This window comes from Phaethon aethereus (genome assembly GCF_964289735.1).
Source record: "Phaethon aethereus genome assembly, chromosome: 7".
Taxonomy (NCBI): Eukaryota; Metazoa; Chordata; class Aves; order Phaethontiformes; family Phaethontidae; genus Phaethon; species Phaethon aethereus.
Window position 1 is genome coordinate 6,389,050 of NC_138583.1, and position 15,541 is coordinate 6,404,590.

General features: G+C 40.2%; 2 protein-coding genes across 2 annotated transcripts in view; one reads left to right on the forward strand and one right to left on the reverse strand.

Moving 5' to 3' along the window:
- Positions 1 to 5,370, reverse strand: part of LRRTM3 (leucine rich repeat transmembrane neuronal 3) — a gene marked incomplete at its 3' end in the record, with an annotated part of 90,098 nt that extends 84,728 nt beyond the window's left edge. Inside the window, exon 1 of the mRNA XM_082002373.1 lies at positions 3,240 to 5,370. Within this exon, the coding sequence (XP_081858499.1) occupies positions 3,240 to 4,820 (1,581 nt within the window). The 5' untranslated portion in view covers positions 4,821 to 5,370. The remainder of the gene's footprint in view (positions 1 to 3,239) is intronic.
- The window catches only part of CTNNA3 (catenin alpha 3), a gene marked incomplete at its 3' end in the record, with an annotated part of 517,670 nt that overhangs the window by 231,760 nt on the left and 270,369 nt on the right, over positions 1 to 15,541 (forward strand). The window lies entirely within an intron of this gene.

The following is a 15,541-nucleotide window of genomic DNA, read 5'->3' on the forward strand; positions in this document are numbered from 1 at the left end:
AGACAAAGTGGGATCAGAATTCTAGATACCTGCTATCCAAACTGAAGAGAAGCAAAGGAGAAGTTTCTTCTCTGGAATCTTTGAAGCTTTAACACTGGATTTATATTGAGGAAAGGGGCAGCCTTTCACAGGGACTGAAAGTTGCTCAGATATAAGACCAGGTCGTTTCCTACGAGATGGTTAGAATTCGTGACTCTGGTGGCCTCGCCACCCAAAACAAGTCACTTCTATAGTGTTTAATTTGACAGTGGTGGTACTCAGTTTAGCTTAGTTCATACAGTCTTCACACAGATGAAAGCATGGGCTTTGTAATGTGTTTTAACATGCTATAAAACTGGTTTAAAATGTTTTCTAAGCTATATTCACTCCAGTGGGATTTAACAACTCGGCTCGCAGGCCTTGGGTTGTGCAAGGAGGTTCAAAGGGTTACACTGGGCATGTTATTTTGTGTGATCAGATAGTGGTTTCATTATCAATGACTATAGCAGCAATTACACATTCATCTGTGGTTGCTATGTGTTTGGGAATTCACAAAAAGTGGATCTGTAGTTTTTCAGGCAATAAATGAATTAGTTGATCTGAGCATGTCTCTGCTTGAATAGAGACATGCTGGATTTTCATTGTTAGCCATCTATGATTAATGACATATTGGCCTTATTTTTGTTTTTCACACCCATAACTAAATATTTTTTAAAGGGAGCTGGTGATAATTTTACAGGTATTGCTTTCTTGCAATGTATTGGTTCTTTCTGAGTATTGTTATGGTTAGAACGAGCCACTACAACATAAAAGGAAACACAAAGTCAAGCTCTGTTATTTACAACTCATTCATAATCAGTCTATTAAGAAGTTTTAGAAGATGTATTGAATGTTTTCAAATAGTAAAAATTCTAAATTAATAGTATGCAATTATTTTCTGATTGCAGTTAGCACTCCCAAAACTAAATTGCAAAGTTTTCTTTTATTTGTGTATGTATATGTATATACACACATACAAATGTGTGTGTATAGATACGCATATATGAATGTATATCTGTTTCAGGCCAAATCTTTTTTGTTTTGGCTGTGCCTGATATCACCTAAATCACCACTGCAGACATTAAAGCCTGTAGAAGTACAGAGATGGTTCTTAACACAAAGTTTACAACAAACTCTAATCCTTCAGTACAGAGATAACCAAGACCTGCTAGTAGAAAATTAAATCCCGTAATAGCTAAGATAATTCAGTGTGTATTGACTTTTTAATAGCAACTTTCAAGGTACAGCTCATGTTAAAAATCACAGTCTGCTCAGTGCTGCTAAAGAGTCTCAAGCACTTGCTTAATTAATTGTGTCGGATCCTCCTTGTACTCAGTAAAATGGGATCTCAGTGTTGCAGGGTTCAGTATAGTCTCAAATGTCTACTCTCGGATATTTCCTCAATACAGTCCTTGAAAATGATGAATGGTTTCATTATATTAAAAAAACCCAAAATAAAATAAAACCCCTTCAAGTGTGTTAGTTCTTTTAAAGAGATGCTTTCTAGCTTTGTTTTCATTGCATCTGGCATATTTCAAGGTGATTGGCTGGGATTAGTTTTTTCCCAGTAAAAATTCGGGAGAACGTTCTGCTAAGGTTTTGCTTTTTCTAATCTGCTGCAGTGAAACTGCTTTGTGGAAACATCCCCTCCCAAGTGATTGAAGACTTGCAGTTTACTGAGCCAAATCAAGTTACAAAATAGACATAATTAAATTACTGACTCGCTTCTATATAGGTGCTGCTGTATTATTTCAAGAAGGAACTCCTCTCCACCCCCCCACCCCTTCCTGGTAATCAAAATAGGGGGTATGATTTATTTGGGAATATGGGGGATGTTACATTCTTCTGCAACCACCTAAAATATACATTACTTTGGGAAAGGGAGGGCAGGGAGTAGCTGGGTTACAAATCTGTATTTTGTCCAGAACCACTGATGAATGACTACACATTAAAAATGAATATCTGTGAATTCTTGTAATGTCATTAGGGTTTTTCTAAGAGAGAAAATTAATTTGTCACTGATCTCTTTAAGGATTTTTTGGATGCGCTCTTCTCAGATCAGTGAGTAACCAATTTTCTCTGAAAGCTCTTTGCAGTTGTAGCGTTTCTAAAATGTACACTGTTTGGCTTTGTAAGTAATGAAGCTTTATTTACTTGTTAGAGGGACAGTGTGCAAAACACATCACAAACCCCTAACAAGCCCAGCCAATAAAAAGAAACAGAAAAAAATGACAGATTTAATGGTTTCCTCAGCTACATTAATGTCTTTGACAGTCTTGAAAAGAGAATTTCTAATGAGCGCTGAAACAAATGTGTGCAGGAAGTGGTCTTGCTTTTGCTGCTGCACATTTGAGTTCCTCTAATTGCATCAATAAGGAATTTCTGCTCCTCATTTAATGAATGCCTTTTGACTACTTTCTGAAAGGCAACTGGATGTAAGGGATAAACACTGGCACCTTTTGTATGAAGTCACATAAACAGGTTTCAATTAATAGTTATCAGTCCTAGAAACACTGTATTATAATGCAATACAGTAAATCCCATTGTACCTTTTTATTTTTAAATTTTTAGTAAGCCTAGGTTTCCCTCTGCTTTGCTTTTGGTGTGATACCTCATGTCCTAAGACAATGCTGTAATTCCCCACTGGCTTTTTATTATATGTTGTGTTGGGCAGAAATCAGGCATTCTTTTCAGAGCTTGTTTCTGCACCATCTCTCTCCCCAGACAGCTCAGAATTCATATGATGCTACAGTACCTGAGTCTTTAGTTTTGTTCTTGGTTCAAAAAGTGAGTTTCAGAGCAAGGGCTGGGGTTGGGGGGGGAAAGCAGGGGTCGTGGGAAGCTGAGTTTGATTATTTATTTTTTTCATTGTTATTTTTCTCCCTAAAGAGAGGCACAGTCGCTGCAGGTGCAGTGGATTACTTATGAAAGAAGTTTTCTATTTAAAAACAAGAGAGACTTTAATGAAATCAGTAGAGGGTTTGTACAATAGGTATTGTATTAAACCAGAGCTCAGGCTTCACATTGATTGCGGTATTTAAATTTCAATGAGTTGATTATGTATGAGAGTAAAATGACCAGTATTATGAATGTACAAAAAAGTGACATGGAAGAGCTGTGCCAGAAAAGTGAGAAAAACGTTCCCTTTATAGTCCCTAGAGTTCAATAAAGCACCACTATTTCCCAGCTTTTAAAAGCTCTTTTATCACAATGGTTCATACCTCACATTCCCTGGAGCCTGATTTGTTATACGTGCAGGGTCCTGTTCCATTCAGCAGCATCTCACTGGTTTCAGTGTTGGTAGGTTTGTAATCTACATAAAATTCCTGTGTGCTTGGAGTCATTTGCTTCAGTGACTGTCTTTTCTTTTTCCTGTGCCTTCGCATGAGAGAGCGCTGCTGCAGCTGCTTCATACTGGCTGGGTAACGCTTCCATGACACATAGATTACCAGCAGGATCACAAGCACAGACAGGAAAAGGGCCACGCTGCCTGCTATGATTTTATGGAAGGAGATGTGTTCTGTGTCGTGCTCGGGTTCGGAGCTCGATTCAGTGGCCCCAATAGTTGGGGGCAGCGGGGGCTTGCTGTCATGTTTAGGCCTGGTGAGTTTTGGTTTAAACGTTGGCTTTGGGAGAGCTCGTGCTAATTCAAACCTTTCCGTGGTACTTTTGCCACAGATGCTGTAGTTTTTTACTGCATCGATAACATTCACCCCTTGCAGCTCTTTGGGGCTGGCACAAATAATTGTATTTTCCCTCAGCCCTTTAAAACTTTTAAGCCAGTTTACCAGAGAGCAAATGTTTCTGCTGCATTCCCATATATTCCCAGCAAGGCTGATGTCATTGAGGGATATCCAAGAATCCAAAATTTCTTGACCAATAAATGTGAGCTTGTTTGAATCCAGGTTGAGGCGCTGTAAATTGGGCACACACTGAAAAACACTAGGTCCACTGAAAGCTTCTATTTCATTGCCAGATAAATCAAGTCTTTGTAATGAGCTCCAGGTCCAGGACATAGTTTGTCCTATCACACTGATTTTATTCCACTGTAAATAAAGGTTTTGAAGGCTGACTAGCCTTGGAAAAAGTGCCAGGTTGAGCTTAGAAAATTGATTGTGCTCCAGATGAAGCTCTTTCAGTCTGATCATGCCTGCAAAGACATTCCTTGCTAAACTTCGGATGCGATTATAACCCAGGTCCAACAGTTCAAGGTTCCTACAATCTTGAAATATTCGAACAGGGATGGTTCTTAGGGAATTAGACCGCAAATGTAAACTCAGCAGCTTCCTTAAGCCCCTGAACTGTTCAGATCCCAGAGACTGCAGCTGATTGTATGACAGATCCAAATTCCGGAGATTTGTCACAGGTCTGAAGGTATTATTAAGAAAATAGGAGATTCTGTTGGAACTCAAGATCAACTCTTTTAGTCTGCGTATTCCACTGAAAGCATTTTCGTCAATATTGCTGATGTGGTTATGGTCTAAATAGAGCCAGGTGAGTTGATTAAGACCTTTAAATTGATTGTATTTTAGTTTTTGGAGGCTGTTATATCGAAGGGACAAACCTAAACAACCAGCAGATATACTTGAGGGAATCTCCTGCAATTTCTGAGATTCACAATATACCATTTTGCCTTCACACCTACAGCCCTTAGGGCATCCTCGTTCAGCAGAAGAAAGCATTGTCAGTAATACAGTAGGGGCTATTACCAGAGCTACAGCTGATCCGCTCAGTAGCCTAATTACATTGAAACCTGGAAATAAAAACAACTTAGAAAAGTTATCCCCCCACACATCAGTCATTTCTTTCAATCATGCTAAAATCTTTTATTTCAACAATCATTTAAAAATCCCTAGCTCGACTCAACTACTTTTCACATTGTTTTCTTTACTTAGATTTTTTTAAAGAATGCCTTTATATAAATACTGAAAAACAGTTGGGTAAAAGGTGTAATCCCTAAGCAATTTAACTGTAATAACAAATCACATCAAGGTAAGTCTATGGAGTAATTAAAGCACAGGCTATGAACTATACATTAAAAAAAAAAAAAAAAAGAAAAACATACCCATCCTTTGTGTTGTTCAAAGGTCGTCCTTAGGTCTTTTGTTTTTTGCTTAGTGTGCCACAAGCATGGCAGCCCCTGTCAGCTGCACTGTAGTGAGTCAGGGCTCGCTGACACCCAGGAAGAAAAATTGGACCCCTTGGGAGATGGACCGATTTTGGAACATTATTCTTTGCCAGCCATGCAGAACACTCCAAGAATAAATCAATCCCAACACAGCATTCGCAGCAAAATGTTAAATTCTTCCTAGGTAATAGGATCTTCATGGATATTACGTTTTTGCATCTTTACAGTTAGGAACCTGGCTTTTAAAATTTCTCTTTATAGGAAAGCATGTTAGATTCCTCCAAGCACCAGTTAGCTATCTGAATTCACACATCTGTATTCCATAGCACAGCAGTTCCCTTACTTAGTACCCGATCCGGCTAGGAAGCTGCTCTGTAGCATAGAAGGTAGAATAAGCCCGTGCAATGAACAAGCTCTGCTCACTTCTGCATACTGTCATTCTGAAAGCTCCGTCCGACTGTTGCTTTGGTTTCAGCGAACGCAGTCTTATGTAAAGCTGCCCCCAGTGGTGAAGAATATTATGGGCATGTGCAGAAATGTCTTCCTTTTATCTTGCAAATGAGTAAGCTCTGCTGGGAAAAGAATGATTGTTCTGAGTGACTAATAGAAGCAGAATGGTCAGCTTCGATGTAAACCAGTGAGATGTGCTGAAATATCCAAATCCTCTTAGTCTCTTTTGCTGTTTGTGAAAGCTTGAACTTAATAGCATGCGCTGCTGAGACTTTTGTCTGAAGAGCTAACATGACATTTGTAGGTTATAGATACAAAATTTTGGTCCTCAGGGTTTTTTTCCGTACTGCATTAGACATGTGTTCACATGACCTTTTTGCAACAGCTCACTATTTTTTAGTGAAGTATTGGCCCCCTCAGTGTGTCTCTTACCAAGCATTTCAGTGGGGAAACTGTATTTTACAACATGAAAAATGTTTTGGAGGTGACACTTTGCCTTTTTGCCTTTTTCTTCTCTGTTAAAAGGCACAGTGCCAGGAGGTTAGAAGAGAGTATTGTGCTCATTTATTTCCCAACTTGCTGTCACTTCGATCCACAACACTAACACTTTGAACACAGGCTTCCGTAACCCTTACAATATAGGGACTAAGCAGCTTGGTGTAGTACCTTAATGAGGTGAATTATTTTTACTGTAACTTATGACATGGGCAGGATTTTATGTGAAGATACAATATGTGGAGGTTTTTTAGATCTGTGATTCGGGGCAGTCCTTATATATATCTCTATATATCACATAAAGAGCCTTTTTCTCTTTCCTTACTCTTCCCTTCTTTCCTGTGTGCTGTAGAGAAAGGACGTATCCACTTACCTGGGCAGAGCAAAGGTAAAATGGCATTACAGCAAATGCACCACGCTGGCAGTCTTCCTTCACCAAGAAATGTCTGATCAGAGATGATGGTGGGGAAGTGTAAAATCATGGCTCTTTGTTGTGCAAGAATAGGCTAGAGCCTGAAGAGAAGTGTGCTGCTCGTTAAAAGAGGAGTACAGATTACAGTCCCTCAAATGCAACCAGACAGCTCTGAGAACTGCTTTTCCTCTCTGAGGCAGAATCCTTACCCCTTGGAATAATGTGCTTTGACTTTTCCCTTATTATTCACTGCTATGAGCATAGAAGAACTTAAAATGAGGTGAAACCTGAAATTTTCCACAGATTAAAATGCCAACATTGTCTAGTGCTTAGTCTGTGAATGATTTCAGGCTTAGAGTAATCCCACTAGTATTAACACACCTATCTCTAGTGCCTAAATTAGGAGCACAGTTGCCTCTGGCTAACAACTATGAACATCTTTCATGTCAGAAGTCAGAAATACGTACCTGCATCAAGGCATGTCCTGTGAAAATTCTCCCCTTTGGGTCAGATTTGCAGAGAGGGAAAGGGTTAATTCCTCCATTAATCTCTGTCACTGTCTCCCATTCTCTACTACAGCTTGCTTCTAGCTCTTAAATCTGATCTGTAGGGTTGAGGAGCCAGCGACAAACTGCAGACTGCACTGGGAACTGTGATAGTCTGGGGAGCTATTCTGCTGACAGGAATGTCATGTGCCAGTCGTGGTGTGCTTGTTACAGGTTTTTCCATCACTGCCTTGCGATCTGTCTGTGCTTGATGGAGCAGGATTGGCAGCTTCAGAAGACAACTCATACCTTCGATAAGCCAGTTTGCCTCTTGGAACTGGTGCTCTTCCTCTATTGACAGTAGAGGATGCTTGTGACAAGTAAGCTCTTTATTGAAATGATTCAGGTCCTAAACTTAGGTGGCATGAAAGTCGTTGTAAATCTTCACCTGGTTCAAACACAGCACGTACAGCTTCAGATAAACATACAAATTCTTTCTCCTGAAGAGTTAGTGCTACTTAGTATACCAGCTCAGTCTGAGCCTTCTCCCCAAACTTTGCCTGTTCTCTGGCTTTTCCCGTTTTGTCTTCTCTCTCTGCTCCATCTTCACTGTGGAGTTAACAAGTAACTTCTCTGCCACCATGAGTCAGCAGAACTTCAGTAGCTTTTCCAGGGTGTTAATAATGGCCAATATTCTGAACAAATAAGAGGGAACAGCCACTCTTTTACCATGAGTTATTTTCATTTTTCTGAAAGGGGTGAGACATCATGAGATGAACAGAGAGAGAGCATCAAATCTATGTTAATGGATTGCCAAATCCAATTTTCTTTACTGAAATCTTTTTTGAATTACACAAGCAGGAAAAGTGCCAGTGTCTGATAAACAGTTTTTTAAAGTAACATTTCTGTATCTTCATACAGCTGAATGGGTTCCTTTCAAATTGTGGAAATAAAGCTGCTCGCAGTATGAAACATTTCATACAAAATTTCAGCCCAGTCTGGCCATATCATAAACTATGAAAAACAGAGAATTAAATTAAAGCTGCATTTTAGATAAGAAGGTGCCTTTTGTAAGTGGTTTAACGTTCGCTTTGTATCAACTGTACCTTATATATCTGTGCAACCCCATTGCATTACCGTTTAACTCATGTAACCAGGAAAAAAGAACACAAGGCCAAGCTGGTTAACTGCTCTTACAGATAAGCTCGTTTAGAACTCATTAGAACTAATATTGCAACTCCTGAGTGCCTAAAGTCCAGGAGTTTGTTGAAGGCTTGGTGTGAACTTGTACTCCGTGTGAGTTTGTGTGTATTCGCTTCTGCAGGACTGCTGCTGTAGTCCCAGGGCATTGCTGAGCAGCCCTGCCTCCTGGCCCATGACAGCAGTTCCCAGTCAGGAACTGAAGGTAAAAACTGCAAGTAAAGAAGCCTCAGTGACTTCGTACTGCCTGAATATTAGTGCTCAGAAAGAATGTTATTCCTTCTCATCTGTCTATTGAAGATGGCATTTTATGAAATTCTGCTAAGATAGATACTCTTAAGAGAAATAAATAATTTATTTGTGTACTCTTGCACACAGTCTGTGTTTTGGGATTCCAGCCTTCGACGTAGACTGAGATGCCGTGGAACATGGGAAGCTTATTACTTTTGAGTTGTATGTCTCCATGATCACTCTGATTTGTTTTTCTGGGCTTTTTTTCCGAGAGGGGAAAATGACATGTGTCAGAAAATACATTGACAAATGTGTTGCTAAATATGTCTTAACTTTTATGCAGATGAAAAGCAATATGTTGGGCAGAGCCTATGATGAACACATTGTTTTCTTCATCAGCACAACAGACAAATTCAAAGTTGTTTGGAAATGATGCGCTATCCAAAGAAATACTAAATAGTTTTTTTGCCTGGAAATTGTTCTAGATGGATTTCAGCACTACCTGATTTTGCAGTAAATTGCTTTAATTTCACTTTTGGTTTTGCTTATGTATTCTAGTACATTTTCTTTTTCCATTCATTCTGGCTGTCGTCTCTGTACCTAGCTGCAACTTCCTTGTGGAAAGCTTAACATGAACTGCAGTCAGAATAGTAAAGGGTGAATCAAAAGGTGACATTCTCTGTGAAAACCTGTTCCTCCACAGAGCTGGTTTGGAGTGGAAACATTTTGCAGAGGAAAGGGCAAACAGCAAATCTTGCATTTTTCAGGGTTATGAGAAGGTACCTGTAATAGCCAGGTACATCTGTTTGCTGGGTACATTTGAAAAGGAGGGATGACAGAATTATCAGGCTCCAGTAGAATGGGGGTGAGGGGTACAGGGAAGAGAGGTAAACTTCCCAAAGCATAAGGAACCAGCTATTACCGAGTGCTAGTGGGACTCCACATAAATCAGTAGTCAAAAGCCTTCCCCTGTTCTCATCAGCCTTCCTCAGGACATTTCATGCTTACTTTTTAAAATGCGATTCTTGTTTAATGTCATTGTTACAAAAACAAGAAGTAATTTCTAAAAAAGTTTACATTTCTGTTATTCCCATAAGAAATCCATTCAGAAAAACAGTATGATCCTTTGTAGCCACAGTGCATTATGTTGTTAATGCACAAACTTCAGATTTTAGACTTCTGGATACAGCATTTTTCTGTTGACAGATAGAGCTTCTGGGTTGAGTGCCTTTATGTGTGTAATCGCATGTCCCTTTGGGAAACCATAGTTAACAAGTGCTGCACTGTGTTCTTTTTGTGTTTATGAAGTGACAATATATGTCTTTCCCTTGACTTTATTTCACTCTAAAGAAACTAGGAGTCAGCTGAGTTAGCAATAGTAGCTTGTTCTAAACGGTACTGTAGTGTGCCATCACTGTATCATTAAGAGTAGATAAGTCTAATAAAATGTGTTTGCAATTTTTGAGCCAGTGATTAAATGAACCTGCTGTTCCATGAGGATCAGATTAGAGCTGGGGGAGTGTAACTCCCTGTGTAAATAGCAGAGTGTGGGAAGACAGAGGGAAGCTCAGGATGCAGGATTTGCCAAAGGCGGACGTGAGGAAAGGGAAGTGTGGGAAAGCCAGGTTCAAGGAACATGCAGGCAAGGGAAATCGAGACAACAGAAAATGCTCTGAAGAAACAGGGTAAGAGGACTTGACTTAGCAGTTTGTCAGTACTGACCTAAAGGACTGGGGAGGTTAGTGGTAGATGGGGGTGGCAGGTAAATGAAAATATCCCCTTGCTCTCCTGATAGGAACAATTCAATCTGCAAGGCCTCCCTTGGCCTCTGTGAAGGTGAAAGCATCCCATGTTATAAATTCTGTGATAAGCTGAAGGAACATCTGAAGCTGAATAGGAGCCATGTCCCCTTTCTAGGAGTCAGTAACCTCCGTAACATCTGACTGCTTGTAGAGGACATTGTGGACATGTCTGTCAGTTTGTATATACCCGGAGGATCTCCTCAGTTCTGTGGTTCACAGAGCAACACAGGCTATTGTTTTCCTCATGCACAGTTACACACTGTTGAATAATGAAGGTTCTTCAGCTGGACAGTTTTGTTTAAATCTGTGCATTGTGGATAGGTCACAGGGGCCTCTAAGCTGTCCCAGGGTAGATAATGCTGCATACAAGCCTACAATCCTTATTCATGGCATCCAGTGGCTAGATTTTCCGGACCCTGTCATAAGTCCTGTATCCTTAATGAGGCATTGGACACTCAACTGTTCCCCAATTGACTTTTTGTCCTGCAATTTTGAAGCTGCTTGAAGGCAAGCAGCCTGTGCTTCAGTCTCATCCTCTGGAGACACGACTGCATGAGATGCAAAGGTATAATTTTACTTACTCTCTGAAATTGGTAGGTGCCACTTATGTTTCAGTGGATTTAGTGTCAGTTTATTCAGGCTTGTCACCAGCATCTTGGTGAAAAGAGGAATTTGAGTACAAACAGCAGAAGGCAAATGATCATCACTGAAGGAAAACGAATTTGTTACTTCTTACACGTAGTGCTAGCTTCAACCTGCAGAGCATGACCGATACATGCCATAAATGCCCTGTAGACATGTAGGTGCAAACTGAAAAGCAGTCTTAGTGGCCTCTGCTTGTGATTCTGCCTGTAGTCTCTGTGAAGATGCCAGGGAAGTTAGGTTAGATTAAACCCAGGCTTGTTGCAAATGCTTCCCGCTCTTTTGTGGGCCAGGATGCCATTGCTGGAAGAATGCCTACTGTCTTACTGTCCAGGCAGCATGTATGGGGTTTATGTAGCTTAAATTATTCAGAAACCCTTTGGTGTGTCACCATGAAGTATGCTTGCATACGAAGTATGATTTGTTCTCCTAGGAGTATCTGACTTCTACCTTGCTATAATAATTCTGCATATGCATCAGTGGCAGACTATGATAGGTGGCAAAGGTAATTAACTTACTTCCTGGGGAACCAGTTGAACATGGAGATCTTCTAGAAAAGTTTTGTTCATGGAGAACTCTAGTGGCTGGGAAATCAGGCTGGAGGCATTGTGTAACTGAATTCAAGCAGAGTTGCAGCCTGGTCCCAGCAATGTGACATCCCTGGAGCAGCTCTGTGCTGCCATGTGAAGAATCAGAGCGGATGGGGAGCAGCTGGTTTCAATAGGTGCATTTGTGTGGCTCTTGAGGCTCTGTTTGACATCACAGGCTGCTCCAAGGTCCCATCAGAACAAGAATAGATGACTTGCCGGTGATGGTCATGGTTCATGAGCAGCAAAAGGAAGGTCTTTGGTGTCTCGATAAGACTGAGGAGAAAACATGGGGCCATTCAGGATATTGGAACATCTGGCTCTATCTGATAGTCTACCTATAACGAGTGTGATGAGCAATTTAACTATGCGTTAGTGGAGCATATGCATGCATGCACATAAATACGTTTTCTTCTTTGGAGAATGAATTGGAAAAAAAAAAATTGGAGGCATCCTCTGATGAAGTTTTTCTTTAGATGGATATATTTCTATAGAAGATTGATAAGTAAATGTTTTCTGACAGAAAGACACTTTGTTTTTTGGGGAAAAAAATAATCCTGATAGTGTCCAGTTCTGGCCAGAGGGAAACGAGGGAACTCTGAGCATGTCCTGTCTTACTGGAAAGAGCAGGAACAGTAACATTTGACTAAGGGCTAATGAGGTGGAGGTAGTGTCAGTAATATGGGCATTTTGACAGTGTTTTATTTTTCCTAGACTTTTTCAGTCTTCAGTGTTGATGTGCAGTTAAAAACCTTAGGGCTAGCCTTTCCTCCTCAGCTGTTCCCTCTACCTTCATGCCTTTGCCTATAGGTTCTCCTTCTTAACTCCTACCCTCTGTATACTTTTCTGAGGAATGAATATGTCAGTTGCTCAGTACAGAGCATATATATACAATGCATGTTCATACATGTTCTTAGGAATTTCAGACATGTTCCCTATTTTGCATTTGACTAGTTGCTCCTTGGCTCTCTAAATGAAACTGCCTTGCTATCTCACTATGTGCTGAAGCTGTAGAGTTCGTTATTCTGTCAGGTCAGCGTGGGAGTATCTGTTGACTTCTGTGGCCCCTTGACTGCTGGAGGGAGGCAGCTGGCAAGAACTTTCATTATAGGAAACCCATGATGATCATATCAAAAGCCATTAAAAAAATCTTATAACTTGCTTTCCAAATTTTAGCTTTTACCCTAATTTTCTTTGGGTCTCAGTATCTCCACTTATGAGAGAGGGATAGTGACATTTAATTATCCTATAAATTGATCAGCATAATGGATGACTTGCTTCACTTTGTCTGACACTGTCTTTTTGATCAGTTAAGCCATCAATTACTTTTTGGACTTCAAACACAAGTTATTCCATATCTGTTGTCATTCTTATTACTTGCTATGGGTATCATTTATTTTGATGCATTTTTCTGAGCTAGAATGACCAAATTTCATGTGAGGGGCAACATAGCATCATAGAATGGTTTGGGTTGGAAGAGGGACCTTACAGATTATCTAGTTCCAACCTCCCTGCCATGAGCAGGGACACCTTCCGCTAGACCAGGTTGCTCAAAGCCCCATCCAGCCTGGCCTTGAACACTTCCAGGGATGGGGCATCCACAACTTCTCTGGGCAACCAGTTCCAGTGCCTCACCACCCACACAGTGAAGAATTTCTTTCTTATATCTAATCTAAATTTACCCTCCTTCAATTTAAAGTCATTAATCCTTGTCCTATTCCTACATGCCCTTGTAAAAAGTCTCTCTCCAGCTTTCTTGTAGGCCCCCATCAGGTACTGGAAGGCTGCAATAAGGTATCCTCAGAGCCTTCTCCAGGCTGAACAACCCCAACTCTCTCAGCTTGTCTTCGTAAGAGAGGTGCTCCAGCTCTCTGATCATCTTTGTGGCCTCCTCTGGACCCACTCTAATAGGTCCATGTCCTTCATATGTTGGGGGCTCCAGAGCTGGATGCAATACTCCAGGTGGGGTCTCATGGGAGCAGAGTAGAGGGGGAGAAACACTTTGCTTGACCTGCTGGTCATGCTGCTTTTGATGCAGCCCAGGATATGGTTGGCTTTCTGGGCTGCAAGTGCACATTGCTTATTGCAGGGGGGTTGGACTTGATGACCTTTAAAGGTCCCTTGCAACCCAAACTATTCTATGATTGCGAGGTTATGTTGAGCTTCTCATCAACCAACACCCCCAAATCCTTCTTGTCAGGGCTGCTCTCAATCCATTCTCTGCCCAGCCTGTGTTTGTGCTTGGGATCGCCCTGACCCATGTCCAGGGCTTTGCACTTGGCCTTGTAAAACTTCATCTCTAGCCTCCAGAGTGTCAACTGCACCACTCAGCTTGGTATTGTCAGCAAACTTGCTGAGGGTGCACTAAATCCCATTGTCCATGTCACAGACAAACATGTTAAACAGCACTGGTCCCAATATCGACCCCCAAGGAGTGCCACTCATCACTGGTCTCTACTTGGACATTGAGCTGTTGACCACAACTCTTTTGAGTGCAACCATCCAGCCAATTCTGTATCCACTGGGTGGTCCATCTGTCAAATCCACATGTCTCCAATTTAGAGATGAGAATGATACGCAGGACAGTATCAAATGCTTTGCACAGGTCCAGTTAGTTGTCATATGTAGTGCACGTGGGTGTCAAATATAGGAAACAAGTTTCTTTTTAAAATGAAAAATTATCTCAAATCTTTGGTTAATAAGCTTGTCAACTTCTGTTCACTGTAGGACCTTTTTTGGTGTTACAAGAGTACGATTTTGAAAAGTATTTAAAAATCTGCTGAATATTACATTTAATTTTCTGTATAAAAATTGTGGTGGGTGGCTAACATTTTTCAGCTACTTGAAATGAAAGATATGTATATATAGCATTTCTTAGGATCAGACCTAGATTAGTAGATAAGAGTATTCTTGTACATAGAGCTACATCCTAGTCTTATTGCTCTTCAGTGTAAACAAGGTATACAGGTCTAAGCAATTAGAGTGCAGAATACCTTGATTTCATTTGACCCATTGAAATATTCTAAAATATATTCTGGTTTCTCCTTTCACTTGCTTATGCATGGAAAATTCTACAGAGAAAAAAGCATTCTATCTTACCTCTATTAGGGTTCATGCTTGGACTCTTGTGTTGTATCCTGAGATTGTGATTTCAAATCCAAAGACAGACTGATGTGTTACTATACAGCATTAGTAACATTTTGAAGAGAAAACTAAACATGACAGTTGAGCAGATTTGCAACTGAAAGAGAAAAACATGAACAAAGTTAAGAAGCATATAATTATGCTCATTCACACTGTGACTAGCATAAAAATGCTTTATTCCAAGTTGCATGGTTAGTCACTTCCTTCCCTGGCTTCAGCCTAATTCTGTTTTCTGGCATTTTCCTGCAAAAAATGTTCGTTCTCTTTTTCATCAAAAGTTTTGAATTTTTTTAGCTTTTAATAATTCAACCAAGTCTTTTTCAATTAAGCAAGCTACAGCGGTTATTAGATATTCCAGCTTTGGTAGCTGATGTTCCTGAGAAAGCTCAGAATCTTTATACTGACAGTCTTGGTTAGTTAACCAGTCTGTAATCAGATTCTACTTAGTCACACAAGTCACTTGTCAGTGCCCAGTAATGATGGACTAGAACTTTCTGGTTTAAAATAAAAATAAAAGTTTAATTGTTGTAGGTATGTTTTTACTATTCCATTCTGTGTTTGCCATTATTCTTCTCTCATTGGTGTGTCTGGCAAACAGAACTCTGAAGAAAACATATGTGATTTAAATGACTTACTAGCTCATCTTTTCAGGCCGTGACTACCCAAGAAAATTGTCTTAAACTAAATGTGATTAAATAAAAAAATAAACATACAACCAAACCCCAGCATATTTAAGTTGTTTACAAAAGTGCAACAGACTGCCATATAATTAATTTCAAAACAAAAATCTTGGTTACTGCAGATTTATTTTGGTTTCTGTGACAGTATACTGTTTATTAAGACTGAGTGTCTTTCATCCAGTGGACAGGACAGCAAGCAAATGACAAAACCAGCTCAGAGGGACTTAAATATTATACATGACATTTGCCTGCTGCATCACAGTGTAA